This window comes from Coccinella septempunctata, chromosome X (assembly GCF_907165205.1).
Source record: "Coccinella septempunctata chromosome X, icCocSept1.1, whole genome shotgun sequence".
NCBI classification, from domain to species: domain Eukaryota; kingdom Metazoa; phylum Arthropoda; class Insecta; order Coleoptera; family Coccinellidae; genus Coccinella; species Coccinella septempunctata.
In genome coordinates this window covers 2,739,979-2,759,839 of record NC_058198.1, presented here as the reverse complement: position 1 = coordinate 2,759,839, position 19,861 = coordinate 2,739,979, and the positions used below count along the sequence as shown (strand labels likewise).

The following is a 19,861-nucleotide window of genomic DNA, read 5'->3' as shown; positions in this document are numbered from 1 at the left end:
AGGGTGAAAGTGTTGCGAGATGAAATTCTTCTAACCGGTACACCAAAAAAAAACAACTCAAAAAATTGGAATTACCTCACCAGAGTGAGTGCCTTTGAAATTATTTATCGCCGCCGGTGTTTCATAGCGATAAAAATGAATATTTAGTGGGAAATTCGTGGATACAATACTGGGTCTCGCCGTCTGAAGAACCCTTCAACATGATCTTCGCTAAGAGCCCAAACAACTACAGATGTAAGCGATCAAAATGACATTTAAACTCCTGTTTTCCAGGGTCTTCTTTTTTAGTGATACCTACAGCGGAAAATTCGGAACTGGTTGGGAAAACACCCCAGGATCGAGCGAGAAATTCCCTAAAATCTCTTCAAGTCTGAGAAGAAAAATTTGATCTCGAAATCAGATGCCTTCATATAACCTATCGAGAGGATTCTGTCTATTGTCCCTGTATATTTTCCTTCGAAAAGGTCGTTTATGGGCAGGTTGACAGACAAAATTGAATTCGACCAAAATTAGAAATTTACAGGCATTTTGGGAACACCACGCAAAATTGAGTGAGAAATTTCGCAAGTTCGGAGTTCGTGACCCGAATTACACTTCGTGAACATTTGCCCACTACCGGAACACTTCGTTGGTTGAAATTTGAACGTGGTATTTTCTTAACGAATGGCCGATCAAAAACAGGGCCCCTAATAACCGTCCAGAAATGCCTTCCATTCAAGAATTTATGGCTAATGCAAGGGCTATTCAGATTATAAACTTGTCCCTCTCCATTACCATCATTATTTCCCGGCCATATTTTATGCACCCCCGATGAAATTCCTGAGTCGATAAGGTTAAACAATTCAGCCACATCTGCCCAACTGGATGGACCCTTCCACATCATTTACGGATTTTTGGGCGGCATCCCCTTGGCTTAAATCACCAAGGGGGTGTTTTTTTAACTGATGCGTCAATACATTCTGCAGCAAAATCGAAAATACAGCAAAATCGACACTCCTGGTTTGTTCTATACTCGCGCTTTTAAATTGAGCGTTGGCAGTGGGAAATGTGAACCAGATATTTTCAAATTCGCGAAAATTTCACCCACATACGATGTGAAGCATCCCCCGAATGTTCAGGACGTAAAACGCAAGGATTGAGCTGCGATATCTCATGACAAATAGTCGGCATGAATCAAGTCGGATTTGTACATATACCCGTTTTATCTTTATTTAATTTTCCTCGAAGAAAGAAGCTGGGCCACGCAAATGCGAGTTCCGGATCACAAGGGGATGTTGACTTTTTTTGCTAATGGATTCTGAACTGCACTCAACCAGGATAATCAACCTGAATTGGCCTCCTATTGTTTGTGACCTATAAATACTCGTACATCTTTAATGCGTCTAATCCTTTCAACATAGAATTCTCCGAATGGAGGCTGATGCCCGTAAACAGTTGGAGTAAGGGTTAGCTGAAGATACTCCAGATACTGAAAAAATTTCAAGACCTCTTTACATTTCGATAAACTTGAGGTTAATTTCCCAAGAAATCTGAAACTGCTTTGGCGACCTTGGGTATAATCGATAATTAGTTGAACTATGAAGAATATCTGGATAATTTATACTCCTGAAAATCCTTTCACCTTATTCAGACAGTGAATAAGTCAGACCATGGATGAAGATGAAAAATAATGAAGTGTTAATCTATCGAATCCAAAGATTCTTCATTGAATATAATGGATCAGGTAGTGGTGAAATTAAGAGAGTAATTTAGTCGTCAATTCTTGATTTATTTTTAAAAACATATATGGACACAAATCTTGGAAAAATGAACATAACAAATACCTAATACAGCAAATCAAACTATTGATAGTGTCGATTTTCAAGATATCTGTTTGATCTGAAAATCGAAATACATACTAGTGAATTGTTTTTGCGAATAGATAGATACCCTGAAACGCTGGTATTTTTCGAAATTTTTAGTCTTTGACATATCTCCTGCACTGTTGTCTAGAATCGAAAAGGATCAGCACTTCCAAAACTTCGAGTTCATCAATTTCGAACTATTTCCCGCCAAAAAACCCATTGCCATCTCCACGAGAATTCCAAAAATGAACCCAGATCCGATGAAGGATTCTCCCAAAGACACGTTCACCAGTATAATCTTCGTTGGCGTCTCCTCAACCAGTTGCAAAATTCTGACATTGCCCAAGCAAGCATTGGCCTTCTTCTCAGAGATGGCATTCCATACAAACGAAACAGATGGAGTAACTAAGGGCGAACCATTTCAAAAGTCCTCATTCTGAGAATCTCCCTAGAACAGACAAAATTTTTGTTTATTAAACGTTTTGGGGATTTTGCCTTTATGTTTATGATTTGATTGGGTTGGATTTTTTGGGTTTTTCAGTGTTTCCTAACCTCTAAGATACTACTGCTTGAAAAATAGATTCTATCAGCTCATTCTCCCTGAATCAAAGACCCTGTTAACGACATGCAGTCCAACCCTTTCATCAGCTGAAGTACTCCTTGCTTATCTCTAACCGTTTCTTATTTTTACTGATCATCTTCATTAAACTAGAGTAGACCTCAAGAAACATTTAACCGACAATGATCAGAAAAAATTCAGGAATTTATGTAGAAAATTCTTCAAATATAGTATTCTACACAGCGTGTTTTTGAAATTGAAAGTTTTCGCTGTAGTCGAGAATGTTTTTCCACAATACCAATTCCTTGAGGAATATATTTTCGATCATTTATCCTCCATAAAACGAAGTCAAAATAAGAAGGAGCAACATCTGTACTGTATCTGAAATCTTCGTGAAATTCTGTGCTATTCGAAAAATGTGAACGCAGTGGAAAAAGCTCGTTGGTTGATTTCAGATGTAAGAAAACGTTTCCTTCTGAGTATACCTAGACGATCTATCAGGCAACTAGTCTAACCAGGATGTTTATAAGAAATCTAGAATCTATTAAAATAAAAGGATAGTTCAAGTTCTAAGAGAGACCTAGTCAACATTCAAAGCTTTTCTCTGGCTTGGGCCGATCGTGAGAATTCGTTTCCATAATCCTACGTTAGAAAACGGGTTTTACCTATAATAGGTTACCTATGCAAGCTTCATGTCAACAAATAGAAAAAAGAAAATGTTGCCTTGAAAATTGACATTGAACTAGTTGAAGCTCATGGGAAAATATTTCCTAAAGTTGCAATTGAACACAACCTGTTCTATTCACTTCGAAACATGTAGAATATTTCTCCTTCGATTCAAAATGGCGATTTTTTCATTTATCATTTCTTTATCTTCCATTGTTCCAGGGGGAACTTAATTGTTGCAAGAGTTGAGGAAAATGTTGCACTTCAACTTTCGATATCTATCAGGTTAATTAGGTCGGTGAGTAGGTAACATGAAGAAAGTCGAGCTTATCGGTAAGTGCACTTTGAGCTTCCTACCGTGTAATTTCGAATCGTTGCGACAGTGGAAAATAGAGAAATGGCATTGGTAGGGATGTAGCCCAATAAATGAGCATCTGAACCCCTGTGCATCTAAACATAACATAATATGGCGAATTTTAAATGGAAATCACCCTTTTTAAATTACTTCAGTGAAAATATCATTATGTATTTCCATATTCAAAGTATCAGTCTGTTTTTAATTGGCACTGGCGATGAACACATTTTTCTGTGTGAAAACTTCCATTTTCCTTCCATTTCCAGGAAAGTACAGCCGCAAAAATAAGACTTCTGTAGCATAAAAATGATTTCTTTCGAATTCGGCTAAACGTCGTTATATAATGTACCGCCAAAGGCATAAGGAATTATGCGAATGTTGTTTATCGAAATCTGCGATCGTACATTTCGATGTTGTGCTAAAATAACGGAATCTTGAACCTTTCCTTCCAAGAAGTGCCACGTTCAAACTGCGATTTTTGTAGAATCCAGTCATGGTCACGGTCAAATACAATAGTTTACATTGCCCACTAGGAGATGTTGACCCTAAAATAACGTTCCTTATTAGCTTAATCGCCTAGCCTGTTACGTAAAATCTGAAAACAGAAGTTCCGTTAAGCATTTGCATTAGCCCGATGGGATCTTTCACTTTTTATCGGGCTTTCAATTCGCGAACCGACCTGGGCAGTTTTCGGTTTCACAGTCTGGCCGGAATGCGAAAATAAATCTTGGTTTCGTCCGATTCACCTGTTTCTTTTCAGACGCCATTAAATACTCCGGTTAATGGGCTTAATTATCCATTCCGAAACGACAGGTACGTCGAAAAAACGTTGACACTTCCCGGATTACAATTTTTTTCTCCTTTCCATTGGCTCAATCGCTATATTCATGCCTACAGATTTTCCGAAACATTTCCAGCTGTTTCAAGACACTGGTGAATACTGCGAGTACCAGGTTCAAGAGATTGATCTATTTTTCGGAGATTATCACATAAATAACACTTGCTTTTTTAGCTTTTGGAAAATGGCTTTGATAGAGGGACATGCATGTCGTTGAATGGAGCTAAACTCTGTTGAATTAAGTATTTCCAGGGAAATTTAAAAAAAGACTTAACTTTGTGGAAAATTTCATCTGTTTCCAAGATACAAATAGGGAAGACCAACATTTTTTAACCTATTTCATGATTTTCACTCATTTAATGAACACAGCACGAATTTTTTGATATAGGTGTTCGTCATATCGGAGGAAAAATATATTATTGCGTTCTTCTCCAGTACCATCGACTTTCATCGGCTCCAATTGATGGTAGATACGTCACGAGGCTGTAAGGGTATGAACAACGTCTGAAATACCTGTTTACTCGAATTCGATCGGCAATTTCACCATCAAAATTGCAACATTATATTAGTCTCGTTATCTAAGCACATCCATATTAGTGAGATATTACCTGTAATGTATTTAACGAATCCAGGCCGCACAAAACTATGTGACGGTCAAAGATTTTCACAATCCGACATGGAAAAACGCACGTCTCCTGAATTTTCTACAGAAAAACTCGGGCGGAAACTCAGATTTGATCGAAATGAATCGAGGCAAGGCAATTTTCAGTATGCATCCCTTACCGTTCATCCCTTCGTGAGTATGGGAGATTGAAGATTCTACCAATTGCAAAAATTCATCGATCATCCATCGACTTCAGAATTATATATTATGGTCTGTAGTTTCTTATTTCATAAAAAAAATTGTAATGAGTAAATTCAGATGCTTCAAAATTTTGGATATCCAGTGTTGATTGCTTTTAAAATACACAGTAGCTTGCACTCCTCAATATCCATAATTACATTCTCAGCGTGCTTCTAATTATTGAATGTGCATTAATTAACAATGCTTCAATGCCCAATTCCATTCGCTACAAAATGATTTTCCATTTCAATAATCCACTTTCAAAACCTATCGATTTCATTTCAGCTCTAATGATTCACTCTTCTCAAATTCAATACATTATATGAAATTCTTCAACTTCTAGCGAGAAATTTCAAAAATCTCCAGCAGTTTCTTAAATTTTCAAAATTATAATTTAAAAACGATTTATTTCAATGGTGAATACGTAACAGAAATGCCGACATTGAAGGTCCTTGATTGTTTTATGAAGTTCTGTTCCACATATTTTCTTCTTCCTCAGCAATAAAGTTGACACATATGTTAATATCAATTGGAATTGCTTAACGGGATTTTTATTATTTTATTAAGGTTTCGAATTACTCCATTGTTTTAGTCCACTTAATACGCTTCCACTGGCGGACAATCTGTTTTTCCAGTTGTTTTGTCTTCATATCTATTATTGAAACGATCGATTTCAATTGTAGGTATTTCGTAATGAAAATATTAGGTTGAATTCATCTCTGGTTTCAGAAGATTCAGCTTTTCTCTCTCTTCTCAGCCCAAATTCTCCATGAATTTTTGTTCTCATATATGGATCACTTAAACTTGACACTCATGTAAGATATTTTGATAAAATTAGACCAGATTCCTTGGTAATTCTTCGATAATTCAATGAATTTTTGTCATGCCAGAATGATGTTCATAAACTGAGACCACTGATAATAGTTTATTCTTTTAGTGATGCATTTTCGTCATCGGACATTTCATTCGGTAGCTTTGCCCACATTCTGCCAATAGTGCGAATTTTTGTCCTAATTTCCTCGCGAATCTTCCAATTCTGCGTACGCGGAATAATGTCAATAGGATTTTGTTTGAAAAGATGAAACTGCATGATAAGGATAATATGATAACTGGACACCGAGATCTTCACAGGCGTTTTACCATCAATTTTACGATCAGGTCTAGTTTGCGCAGGAAATATTAGAAACAACTATGGGGATATCTCATTTCATACACACGTTTTTGGTATCATCTAGCATTGAATCATAATATGTGACCTATATTAAAACATCGTTTTGTGCAGAAGAATGAATAGCTATACGAAAAAACATGGGTGTAAAGATAAACATTGTACGTTTGCAGGTTACGTCAAGAATTTTCGATTCCGCTTTGAGGTATTCGTAATTATTTCTGCGAAAAGAGTGCATATTGTTCTATTTCCAGATCTCCTTGTACGTGATGGAAAAAAGAGATTTGATTAATTTCAAATGCTAATCCTCCTACAGCGTCAATTTAAGAACAGGAAATCTCATTTAGAATAACAGCATCTTTGGTATATTTCTTCGAATTTCAGAATTGAAAAAACGATGTTCTTCCTTAATAATCAGACATCATAAAACTGAAGCTCTCACGTGAATTCAACACAAATCGCACTCTTGGAGATCAAAGTATAACTATAATCCTATATAGACATTCCTATTTCCAGGAAATATTGAATAACGTTATCTTTTCATTTGCTGAAATCAAATGGTACATATATGATATTGTATATGAAGATGTCGTCGATTTTTATATGAGGTAATTGAGGCAGGAGATTTTATTCGGTTCTGGTTGCAGTAATTGCATTTTGGATCGGTAATTTTAGACGGTGTATTCTTTTACCTGTTTGGGTTTGAGCGACTATGGCAATTTTTTATTGAAATAGTAAATTGATATGGATAGATGTAGACTAAACCAACGGTTGAAATTTAGCGATCAATTGATGACTTATTTCTTCGAAGTTGCAGTTCTTCGGGACTCGTGGAGGAATTCAGAGAATTCATAATAGTAATTCAGGGGTTCACTGATTCTTATTGTGGTATTCGATGTGGTAGTCAAGAGCTTGAGATCCATTGAAAAAATTGATAGATTGGTACTTTCATTTCTTCATCAACCTAGATTTTAGTCTACCTATCCCTTTAACATCTTCTTTGGCCTCCTTAATTCGACCCTTTTGCAATGAAGCCTCCCCCAACCAGCAGGGGGTAATGGAGTTTATTTCTTCAACTAAAACTGCTAGTTTTTCGAACTGTTATATTTTCTCAGTAATCTTTGTCGATAGGAATTTCATATACCTACTTTTCTTATCCATAGGAGTATCCCTTGTACATAATTATAATTTTGTTCCAATTTTTCGATAATACATGAATTTCGATCTGACAAAACATGCGGTATAATGTAGGGAATGCAATTTTTTGGGAAACTACAACATTCGTCGCTGGTAAATAGACTCTTTTCTAGTGGAATGCCAACTCTAGAACTCATATATAGTTAGTTTTTTTTAGTCATGGGCTTCAGTGATTTCATTTTGCATTTATTTTGTTCAGTTTTGTTGCTACTACTCTTATTTACAATCGTAACAGCAAAGTTTCAGTAGATTTAGATTTGAGTGCATTTTCAGTACGAATTTTGGGTTTGAAATTTGGTGTCAATCGAAATTTTCTGATATTTATTGATATGATTGTTTTAAAAATTCGAGAAAAATGATTTTGCATAAAAAAGTCTTGTTGCTATTCGTTGCTTCAATTATTATTGGAGCAGTTCTAACTGATTTTAGAAAATTTTACCATTCCTGCTGGCTTTTCAAGGAGTTATATTCAGATTGACTTCTATTTCGATGTTTTCCGATTGGCAGGTTCGAAACCTCATTAGTCGATGAATTAATTCGGCAAGATTGACCTGCATTCGCGGAGTCCAAAGGTCGTTAGCTGGATTTTGAAGGAACTGATCGTGAACCTCCTGAAATCGGGTAATTTCATTTGGACAGTGACTAAAATCGAAAATGGGGGCAGTCCGAAAGAAGCTCGCACCCCTTGGTGGGGCAGGATGTTTTTGAGGGGGGGCCCGTTTGGAGCGAGCGCTTCTGCAATCGAGTGAATGCGTCATAGTCATATAGAGGGTAGCGTTCTGGTTGTTTGCATTTACGGTGTGTGCTTAGAGCTGACATGCTCGCGATTCTTTCGTTGTGTTCGTTCCTGCTGGTCTGGTGGTTCTTATCACCTAACAAGAAGACGTCGACAGCACCCGGACCCAGGCCGTGGCCCATCGTCGGCAGCATCCACCTGCTGGGACAGCACGAGACACCCTTCCAGGCGTTCACCGAACTGAGCAAGATTTATGGGGACATTTTCAGCATCAATCTGGGCACCGTGCCGTGCGTCGTCGTGAACAATTTGCAACTGATCAAGGAGGTCCTGGTGGCCAAGGGTGCGGATTTCGGTGGCAGGCCCGACTTCATGAGGTTCCACAAACTGTTCGGCGGCGACCGGAACAACTGTGAGTATTTCGAAAAATCGTTCGTCTTCTAACCCAACGTTGAATTCACACGCTGTTAGATTTGTGTTTGACGAAGGTTCGCCACTTTCTTCACTTTCACGACGGCACTTTCGATCGGGCGTAATCATTGCAGCTGCATCGAAAAATGTTCGTTTTTCCTTCGGATGGAAATTCAGAATTTTCGGATTTTCAACAGGGGGCTCCATTCCCTTGAGGTTTCCTCGTGTCTGATCTACCTGTCTTTGCAGAAAATACGAAAAAATTCAATGGCTTCAGTGGTTTTCCACGAAAATTATGGCCACCAAATCTGGTCATTATACAGGCTGAGTCTTTGACTCGTAAAAATATTGTAACAGTTGATTTATGAGGTCGAAAGAAACCCTTTTTTCCTTCGCCATTTTTTCCGAATCGCCTCGGTTTGAAAGATACAGGCTGTTGGAAAAACCATAAAAAAATGTTAGTTTCAAAAATTCAAAGAACCCAACTCTAAGTTTGTCGCTATCTAATAAATATTTGAACGTTATGTAAAATAAAAGTATTCTTGATATTTTCTCGTTTAATGCACCGTTTTCGAGTAATTTGTTGTTCAAAAATGAAAAATATCAGTGAAATTCGAAAAACTGTGTACTTTGAAAGAATGCAACTCTTTTTGAAAAATCCACAGATGTGCAGTGTCACAGATTTAGCTAGTTATTCTGAGGGTAATTTTGTTTTTCCAGGGTTGGCACAGCTCATTATGAAAACTCAAAATGGCTCTATCATTTTATCAGGGCCGAATCAGAAAAAATGGTACAGGAAAAAAGTGTTTCTTTTGACCTAAAGAATCTACTGTTAGAATATTTGTATTCACCCTGTTTAATTTCCTCTCAAATAATTAATTCATTGATTATCATCAAACTCACATTTCGATGAATTACGTCTAATAAATCCATCAAAAACTGAAATGCGGCTATAGTCAAAAAAATATCGAGTTTTCGTTTTTGGACAGTTCATTTTGAGACCTTTTCGAATACGTAAATCTGGGACAGAACGAAAACTATCTGGGAAATGTGATGAATCACCAAATTGGACTCGTTTCAGAGCTAGCAGGAGAGCAGAACGTTACGAAGCATTGAAGGAAATTCGAATTTTCTCCCAAAAATATGCTGTACCGTGTGTAAACCCATCGAAATTAAACAGGGGGTGAATTGAGTTGAGCTGTTAAGTTCGTGGCATGTTTTCAATTGGATTTGAGCTGTGGAACGTGCGTATTCGTTTCTTCTGTTTTATTTTCCTCGTTTGTCCTCCCAGTCGCATAGATATATTTTAATTTCGATAACCTCTACGCGAAATTTCATTTTAGACCTAGGTGAGGTGTAACTTGGGACTATTTTTGTGTACCTTGACTCACGTAATGATATGGCGTTGTTATTGCAATACGACCGAATCTAAACAATTGTTTATTTTTAATGCAAGACCAGTACTTCAATTGGATCATGTATAAATCTCTGAAATAATTATGCTAACTAGTTCTCGAAGGAAAGTGAATAGATTGGTACAAGGGAAAAACCTTTTTGGAATATCTTCTGACCATGCCAGTTTTCCATGTGTTTATCAATTTACCCCGTGGGTAAATTTACTAGCTGTCATCTCCCCAAACTGGAATGTTGAATGTATCGTTATTTAATTTCCACTCGAAAAAGTGCTCCTACCTCAACATAAGTAGTAGTTCTACTTGTCTGATGTAAGAGTGAATTTCAATCGTTTTAAGTGGGACTTGCTGAAAAGAAAATACATCAGAGCAAGTTGTTCACTTCCTATATCTTCTTATAACCGTATAATCGTTATTTACTGTAAAGTGGAAGTCCCGTTGTTCAATCTGGCATTCCTATGAAAAGTTGGTGAGGAAAACTCTTGGCGAGTTCTCCTGAACGGTCACAGGACGGATTTCACGCAAATAGGTCTTGAAAATCATCCCTGTTTCTCCCTTATGCGTACATCATTCACAAGGTTTCTTATGGTCGCCATGGTAAGAGAATTTTTTGAGCATAAAAACAGTCTCGCAGATAATTTTCATTATTGCTGGAGATTTCCCATTTCCACCTGAGTTTTCTTTAAGGAAAAAACTATGCTTTTGGTCCAAAAAATTACATTTTTTATACTTTTTATAACGAGTGGATCTTTGAAGATGTTGAATAGAATTCTTGACACTGTATAGTTTCCTCATCCAGCGATTTTTGACTCTCGCAAGTGGAAATTCCAATAGGTCGGAGGTTCGATCTTTGCTTTTGAATTTATGTGTGAGATTCGCGTAATATGTGTAAGATGTAATCGATTGAACAGTCCGCGGGTCATTTTGCGCATTGTGCGGACTACTCCGATTGCGAATTCAGATGCTCATACAATCGTGGAGCCAAGTCAGCTTTTGTATGAGGTTGCTTTGCTACCCACTTTACTTTCTATTATAACTCATTCATAACCGCCTCACTCAACTCATTTCCTCGATAACCGTGAACTTGAACTTGTGGTTCTAACGAAACCGAAACTGATGCGTTCGGATTTCAGGTGGTACCCTGGCAGGACGTTGTTGTTCCTGCTGGAATTCAGCGAGATTTTTCCTTGATTTAAGCGTTTTTTATATTTTATATAGCTTGCCATGTTATGTATGATTGATAACATGGTTCGCAGCAATCTATTGCCAAAAAGTGATGGTAGAAATGCCTTAAGCTAGACAGACTGGGACACCCAGTATAGGTTGGCCTCTTATTGGCAGAGTTCAATCAGGAAATAACTTCTGAAGGTTCAGGGCACTGGAAGATGAATTTATTCATACCCAGGTATGATGAAACTTATGGTCCTGACCTAAGAGGATGTCTGGGCTGATTTTCAAATAATGACAGAGGTATCGAGCTGCAGTCACATTTTTGAGAGTGCACCAAGTGGAAAAGTTGCATCTGATACACAGGTACCAGGGCCTTCCATCCTGAAGACAGATAAAGCATCGAAACACCGTAGTGAGAACAACAAATGGATGAATTTCAATGTTTCTGACCACTGGCGCGGCTATCTGGAGCATTTTCAGTATCAGAGTCAGATCTGCAAGACACATGAAGACTCTACTCAGTCTAGCGTCTACTCTGCAAGGAACAGAGTCAAGATTAGGACGTTTGGCGTAACCAATCCTACTCTAGTAGACCCTTCAGGGCCAAGGGTGGATTTTGTGTCGTTCTCGACCTTGACATAGCTGGATTACTCTGAAGATTCAAAGAATTGTTGGTTTTATTAGAATCTGTCTACGTGTTTCTCGATAGTTTACTCCTATAAGCCCATGAGACATATTTACCAAAAATTTTATGACTATGATTCTAAGTCCTTAATGTAGTTCATTGGTGACTCCGAAAATTGGCCATATTTTCTCCTAGTCTCCTCGAACTGTTAACCGCAGTGCACCTCGTATTTATTCCAGCGAAAATCACTGTTATTCTTCTACAGGGGTCTATACGCGCAAAATCATGAATGAGGCAAACCGGTTAGTGAGTGAAATGGACGTGTTTAGGGCGAAGGAGTAGTTCACAGCCAGAACAGGCCAGACAAACAAATCATACATCGGTAAAGTGCAAAGTGGTCCGTCAAGGCGCATAGCACAGGTGTTTTGTGTAGCACGCGTCGTCATTCTTTCGCCTGATCCGATTTAATTGCGTTCCTCGAACTGTCGAGACTGTGGAGCATGCTATTCTGAAGAAGTTGCTTCCTTGAGAATGCAGTTTTTTCTGCCGGTGATGCCTGAGCAATCTCACATTTGATGTCGTGAGAGTATACTTCCGTCAAACACAAATCTATCGGCATATTGCCCCTTATTGTACACGCCTATTGATGTATTTTGTATTTCAGCTTTGGCACTGTGTGACTGGTCCTCATTACAGAAAACCAGAAGGAACATCGCGAGAGCTTACTGCTCTCCCAAGTTCACTTCCCTGCAATGTGACAAAGTGAAAGCTGTGGCTCTGGAGGAACTCAAAGTTTTCCTCACCGAGCTGAATAAATTACCATTGGACGAACCTGTAGATTTGAAACCAATCGTCCTGAAAGCTTGCGCCAACATGTTCACCAAATACATGTGTTCCACTAGCTTCGCCTACGACGATAAGGAGTTCAACTTGGTCGTGAGATATTTCGACGAAATATTCTGGGAGATCAATCAGGGTTACGCTGTTGACTTCATGCCTTGGCTTCTTCCCATGTACACGGGGCACATGAACAAGATCTCGAACTGGGCGACCACGATCAGAAGCTTCATCCTCGAAAGGATCATAAATGAACATGAGGCAACGCTGGATTACGACGGTATCCCTAGGGATTTCACCGATGCCCTATTGATGCATTTGGCCGAGGACCCTAACATGAACTGGCAACATATAATCTTTCAATTGGAAGATTTCATCGGTGGACACTCGGCTATAGGGAATCTGATCATGGTGACCCTGTCGTCCGTCATCAAGTACCCAGAAGTAGCAGCCAAAATGCAGAAAGAAGTCGATGCAGTGACTGGAGGGAACAGATGCCCGAATTTGTTCGACAAAGAAGCCATGCCCTACACTGAAGCAACCATCATGGAAGCTTTGAGGCTTGCTTCTTCTCCTATAGTCCCACATGTTGCCACAGTCGATTCTAACATCGGAGGATACGCTGTCAATAAAGGCACCATGATATTCATCAACAACTACGAACTGAACATCGGAGAAGACTATTGGAACGAACCTAACAAATTCAAACCGGAGCGATTTATATCGGCAGGTGGTCACATTGTAAAACCGGCACATTTTATACCGTTCAGCACAGGAAAAAGAACTTGTATTGGCCAAAAGTTAGTGCAGTACTTTTGCTTCGTTATACTGGCCACATTAGTGCAACACTTCGACATGTCAGTACCTGTCACGCCGAAGTTGAAGCCCGGATGTGTTGCCGTTCCCCCTGACTGTTTCAAATTCATTTTAAAAGTCAGGGACGTACGGAACAATGTGTAGTAATCGCAATAGAAGAAAGTGTGTCAGAAAAACTTACTGGCGAAATGGCTCGCTCTGTACGGGAGAAAAGGGACTGGGGCGAAAATGAATAGCACTCTTCTAGATGAGGGTTGAAGTAAGTTCTTCCGCATCAAGATTTTCTTACACATATTCCAGCTAAGCATCACTCATCCCTTTCATTTATCAAGTACCTATTGGAATTTATCATTCATTGTATATATGTCATTTAAATGAATTGTAAAAACGAATTTACTAATTTATCTCCAGTTATGGTCCCCCTATATATTGTCCACTATAAATGAGACTGAATAAACTGAGTATTTTATTAGACTAACAATTTAATTTCATCAAGTCCACCCAACCTAGTTATCGCAGTCGATTTAAAATATGCACTGCGTTTAATAAACATCGTCTTGCTATAATCTAATGAAAAAAAACAGAATAATGGGCTACTTTCGAGTCCTGACAAAACAATAAAAAACATTTGTGAAACAACTTGACGTATATTCGTATATTTTCCAAACAAAACATCACCGATCGATATAAACAAATTCCATTTTTAGATCATGAATGAAGAACTTGCAACAGTACATCCGGTGTTTTCAAAAACAATAGTGATCGAACAAATTGATTAGATTCGATAAGTGGGTAAGTGAATGAGTTTCATTCAAGAACCTTTCAAACGCATTTTGAAGGATCCTACATAAGTGCCCAAACTTAGAACTTCTTAAATTATCTTCCAACTTCTTCTTCCACCTCTCAGAATGTTATGGGTGGTCCTGATTCCCTTGAAATAATAAATGATATATTTCCTTGATTTCCAGACTATCCATAATCGATTTAACTCACGCGTTTACAAATTGAACAATGCGATTATTGATGCAATTTATTCCACACGCAATTTATTGTTCCACTTTTTATCGGTCGTTTTATAACTTCAATTACAAAGTGAACACAAACGAAAACCTGTATCGGTTGTGTTGTTTTGGACGTTTATTCTGCCATTTTTCCAAGACCCTATAAATTTTTCTGCAAGGTCCTCTCTTAAAGACCAGGCGGTATATACGAGTTTAGTTAACCTTAACCAGAATGTGCGTTATCAACAACGGGTACAGAATTGTTGTTTGGATAGATACCTCAAATAGCATATTTTTTGTTGAATTATATTTTCGCTAATTTGTTATGAAGAATCTGGGTCCATCTGCCTTCAATGTCAATAAACTGACGTAATCAACAACGGTTAACGGTTTATTCCTTTCTGGACCCCATGAAAAATACGAATTCCATTCCACACCTCTCACTCCCTCTGCATATTCCTTAAATTTGTCACTCGTTTAGACTTTCACGCTATTCCAGTTTAATGATGAGCAGTCCATTTCGAGGCAGATTCTCAAAATGTGAACTTATAATTACCGACAGTTTTTTCCATTCAGGATACGAATATGTAAGCAACATCAGCTTGTTCCTTTTTTTTCGTAAGGTAGTTCACATAAAAGGCCCGAGTTCACCCATAATGAAAGCAGCCAAGTGGAGATAACATTGACTCGAATAACCCGTTCAAGATCTCGACGAATTTTCTAAAAAGATGATCACTGACTCAGTTACAATTTTGGTGGAGCTCTAGATTCCCAGCTGTATAAAATAATAATCGTTGATAACTCCGGTGCTGATGGGATTCATCAGAGATTAATAACTAAACCCCTCGATTACCAATAAGGAAAATCCAATCTGGAAGATGTTGTTAATTGCAAATCCGACCAATTAAACTGAAGATTTATAAGGAGCATTACAGACGTTACGACATCCAGGTACCAAAAATTCTCATAAAAACTCAACTTCGTATAACTGGTTTGCACGCATGTTCATGCCAGATTAAATTGGGATTTTCAAGTGTCCCACCTACCCCACTGTTCGACAAAGCCACTAATGATTCGGCTCAATGGCACTGAGAGCAAGTTCGCAAGCAAAAAAAAACGGTGCAGATGGTCCTGGAGTTGTTGCCCCCAAAACTGTTAAGTCCGCATTATCGAATCTGCTTCAGTCCTTTCTCGGATCATGATGGCCCTATAGAAAGGCCCAGTGGATTGCTCCACATGATTTTGAGGATGATTGCGTGTTATTCTTCCGGTCAATTATCAAAAAAGATGCTCAGATTCGAGGTCCTGTCGAAGAAAACTTTTCTTATCGAGTTCACTCGCACTGTCTGCGAGGAAAGAAGGTCAGAAGGAAGAAAACTGAATGTTATTACGTATCGGTAAAGTGCTTCATTCATTGAATAATAAAACCGAGGAAATCACTCAATTGTACGCTTGGTTATATAAAACGTCGTAACCTAAATATCTGGAAACATAATTATCCACTTCAACCTTAGTTGTAGTGCCATTGAACTTGAATAACGAAGCTGATAGTGGACTACTTGGGGAAATTTTATGTAACACGTTCTTCGTTGAAGAAAATTTCGGTGAAAAGCTTCTGGAAAATTGAAGAATGATAATATTCCTACAGATTTGATCCAGTTTCTATACAAAGGTGGATTTTTCGATAGTGTCCACATGGATTGGCCCTATGCCAGAGAAGAAAGCATTATTTCCTTCGCTGGAAATTCATTTCCCCTACTCGCACTAAGTGAAAACCATATAGATAATCCTCTCTGCACCACTACATCTCGATTTTTGATGCATCTTCTGTAGTACGTTCGTTGCAATTAAGAAGACCCTCATGAAGTACCACTGCCACATTCATTCCTTCGAAACTATCCTAGTCCAGACCTTGACTTCTATCTCCGTACCATTCCAGAGTGAAAGAAGTATGCGACATAGAAAACAAACAGAAGAAAAACTCTTCAAAATCAAGATTTAGCTAGCTCACCTTGGAAGTACTTCGTACAAAATACCCCATCGTTAGTAACGGAAATAATAAAAAAGAATCACTGGCGTACACTAAGTACAAATTAGGTCTTTCGCAATAAAAAGGAAAATAGATGATGACAACTCCAAAATAGGAATGTGTCTTCAGTAAAAGCTCGTTGAGTGAAGTTGCAGATTTCAAGGTCCATGAATTATGTAGCATACTTCCATGCTTCTATGAGACTCACAAGTGGTGAAAATAGTTTTTTGTGCTATGATTTCTAGAATGCATCTTTGAATTTGCGGGGGTGAGGTGGACAACCATCGAAGGGAAGCCTACGAAGGGGGATAGGGAGGGATGTTGGTTATGGTAATGGCTGAAAGCACGACACTGAAATCCTTACTAGCTCACCTTGCACTGACATTGGATAGAAGAACCGTCGTCTGCACTCATAAAAAGATTTATTACACATTGTATTTGATGGTGCTCAGCTCCTCACTCATTATGTAGGTCAGTGTCAGTGCAATCCATATCATACGACGACCTTGATCTGCTCTCTACTCGGAAGGAGCATGTATACATCGACCATCTATTATTATACTTACAGATGTATTATACGCGTCAGAGTTCAGCTAGTGCAGCTCTGGACTTGCACTTTGCAACTGAATATTCAAATGATGTTGCCGATGAAAATCTAACACGATGGTTTACATTTCTTCAAACCAGTTAAGTGGCATCTGATTTTACTTTCGTATTTGATGGCTCAGTAGAGGTGGAGAGCAATCCTTTCATGGTTGATAAATTCCTCTAACCACATATTGAAATTAACGCTCTTTTTGAGCTTTGATCATCTCAGAATACGATCGAATTTCTAATTGATAGTCTCGATATTTTCCCAGGTAATAAGATAGCAAATTGGTCTGGTATTTTCATCATGCTTGGAAACTTGTGAAGGAGAATAGAATCTAGAATCCTTGCACAGCTTACTCAGGAAACAGAATGTTTACAGTGAACATAAAACTCTTCGTATAGATGACGAGAGAATGGGTGCAGAGAAACAGGGTCTAGAGATTCTATGAGTTCTTTGGGAGAGTTTCATTTTCATAATTTTTTTGGGAATTTCTTCAGTATCTGAGTATACTAAGAAGAATTGCTGAAGAGATAGGCACACATTTTGATGTGTGCCTATCTGTTAGGGCAGCTTTTGAGCTGCCCTTAGATTTTTTTTCATAATTTCCTGTTACTCATCGATTACAGAAGAATCTCCCTTTTGAAAGCTGGACATTCGACTCAGTAGATGGTTTTAGCTAACTTGATACGAAAAGTATCAAGTAATTTGTTTTGTAGACGACGACACTGGACATAATGATACTATAGAATGTTCTATTGCTCATTCAGAAAAAATGTGAAACGAGATATAAAATAACATTCGTTTTTCCTAAAATAATGGGTAACAATGACAACCTCCCAAACATAAAACTTCTCTGTCTCTTCGATTCCTAGTTGTGTCAAATTGCGCTAGGTTAGTCGGGCCCTTTATGGGTTTTCTGCACAAGGCTTGGTTACGCCACTGGATTTCCTCCGGATGCTCCCTTCTATGCGCATAAATGAATCAGCCTCATTTGTTTTTTCTGTCTGCTCACCACTTGGTCCAATTTACTGGTAGCTTGTAAACATCCCGTAATTAAAAAATACAAAATGCAATCGGTTACTTACTTGAAACAGGTGATGTATCATTAGGAAACGCTGTACAATGTGTAGGACTAGTCAGATCTAAAATTCCTCCACAATATGAAGACTTTTTTCACATAAATATTATTGGAAAATCATGCATCCTCTTAGGCAAAATAATATCCCGATAGCAGATAGCAGAAAGATATTTCATTTTCACTAGTTTCAATGTTCAATGTGTGTTACTCGACTATTTTTTTATATTCGATGTTCTATACTATTGTCTGTTCTTATGGGCAAAAACTTCTACATACTCTATTTTAAAATTAATAGTAATACTCATACGTCTAGAGACAATGAGATATGATCTTCAATCCAACCCATAGGTTGGATAATATATGATCAAGGATCGAGAGGGTGAAACGGTCTTTAGACATTATTGAAAATACTCGGTCTGTCTAGATATAGAGTTCTCTGCGTGATCTTCAATCCAATGTATGTGTAATCAAAGATCATAGGAAGTAAATGCTCTCTAGACATTATCGAAAATATTCAGTCTGTCTAAATTCTAAGGTATTCTGCACAATCCTCAATCCAAACTATGAGGGATCAAGGATCATCAGAGTAAAATTTTCTCTAGACATTCTCGAAAATATTCAGTCTGTCTAAATTCTAATGTCTTTCTACGATCTTCAATCCAAATCAAGTGTGATCGAGGATCATGGAAAGTAAAATGCTCTTTAGACATTTTTGAAAATCTGACTAGAGACAGAAGCTAGCGCTATGATCATCAATCCTACCTATCTAAGATTACTTTTAATATATGTATGAAACTTTGATTTCGATCGAAAAAAAATCGCATTAGGAAAAAATTTTGCAAATAATAGTTTTTTCGTTGTACCGTTTTGAAATTCAGAACATACTTAAATGAAAGTCAGGAAGAGTAGATTCCCATTAGAACCCAAATCAATATTTTTGTGAGGTAGAGTTATTCATGGACTTTGGTCAAAAAAATCAACAATTTTCAAAGGTATCTATTACGTTTATGATGTTTTTGAATATAAGAGTAAAAATGACCATAGCTATATCATTCAAATTTAAACATTCTTAGTTCATTCAAAGAATGTGAAATATAAGGTAGCGACATCTTTCCTGCAAAGCATCAGGTAACACTTGCGTGAATAAAGAACCTAGAAAGACAACGTTAATTCGATTATAATTTCTGTAAGGATTTTAGACTTGTAGAAAGTATTTCTTATGTATGAAACATTAGGAGGAATTACACGAAAAACTGTCCTTCTACCTTCAGGAATTTTCAACGGAAACTTCAATAGCCCAATGTATTGAAATATCTAAAAAAAAACTTCATACTATCCTTGATTATTCAAATACTCAAAGATACTATTGATCTTTAATACCTGATCCATAGATTGTAAGGGTTGAAAAGTGCAGTGAGAACTTTCATGTCTAGTAAAAAATACCTTCGATTATTTTTCGAATGATAGAAACACCATTCATGAACGTGAATTCTGCGTTATTTTCTCGTTTTATGGTGGAAGCATCGCGATATGAATTTTTTTCAATTCGGCTGAAATTACCGATTGATTTTCTTCGTTAAAACTATAGATAGTGATAGTGATAGTGAGAGTTATATTGTCATCGAAAACGCCAGCCACGAACGTGCCTTCTGCTGAATTTTCTCGTGAAAACACGCACAATCT

General features: G+C 37.7%; 2 protein-coding genes across 4 annotated transcripts in view; both read left to right on the top strand.

Moving 5' to 3' along the window:
* The window catches only part of LOC123322145 (myosin light chain kinase, smooth muscle), a 235,247-nt gene that overhangs the window by 23,504 nt on the left and 191,882 nt on the right, over positions 1-19,861 (top strand). The window lies entirely within an intron of this gene.
* LOC123322142 (cytochrome P450 307a1) lies at positions 8,155-13,950 on the top strand. The gene is made up of 2 exons (XM_044909992.1): positions 8,155-8,619; positions 12,490-13,950. Exons 1-2 carry the CDS (start codon positions 8,289-8,291, stop codon positions 13,620-13,622), a joined length of 1,464 nt encoding a protein of 487 aa, XP_044765927.1. The 5' UTR covers positions 8,155-8,288; the 3' UTR covers positions 13,623-13,950.

Excerpts from the sequence above, each read along its gene's own strand:
- LOC123322142 (XM_044909992.1), top strand. The coding sequence starts at position 8,289 with ATGCTCGCGATTCTTTCGTTGTGTTCGTTCCTGCTGGTCTGGTGGTTC. Across the intron at positions 8,620-12,489 it reads CGGCGGCGACCGGAACAACT|CTTTGGCACTGTGTGACTGG; the intron begins GTGAGTATTTCG and ends TTTGTATTTCAG.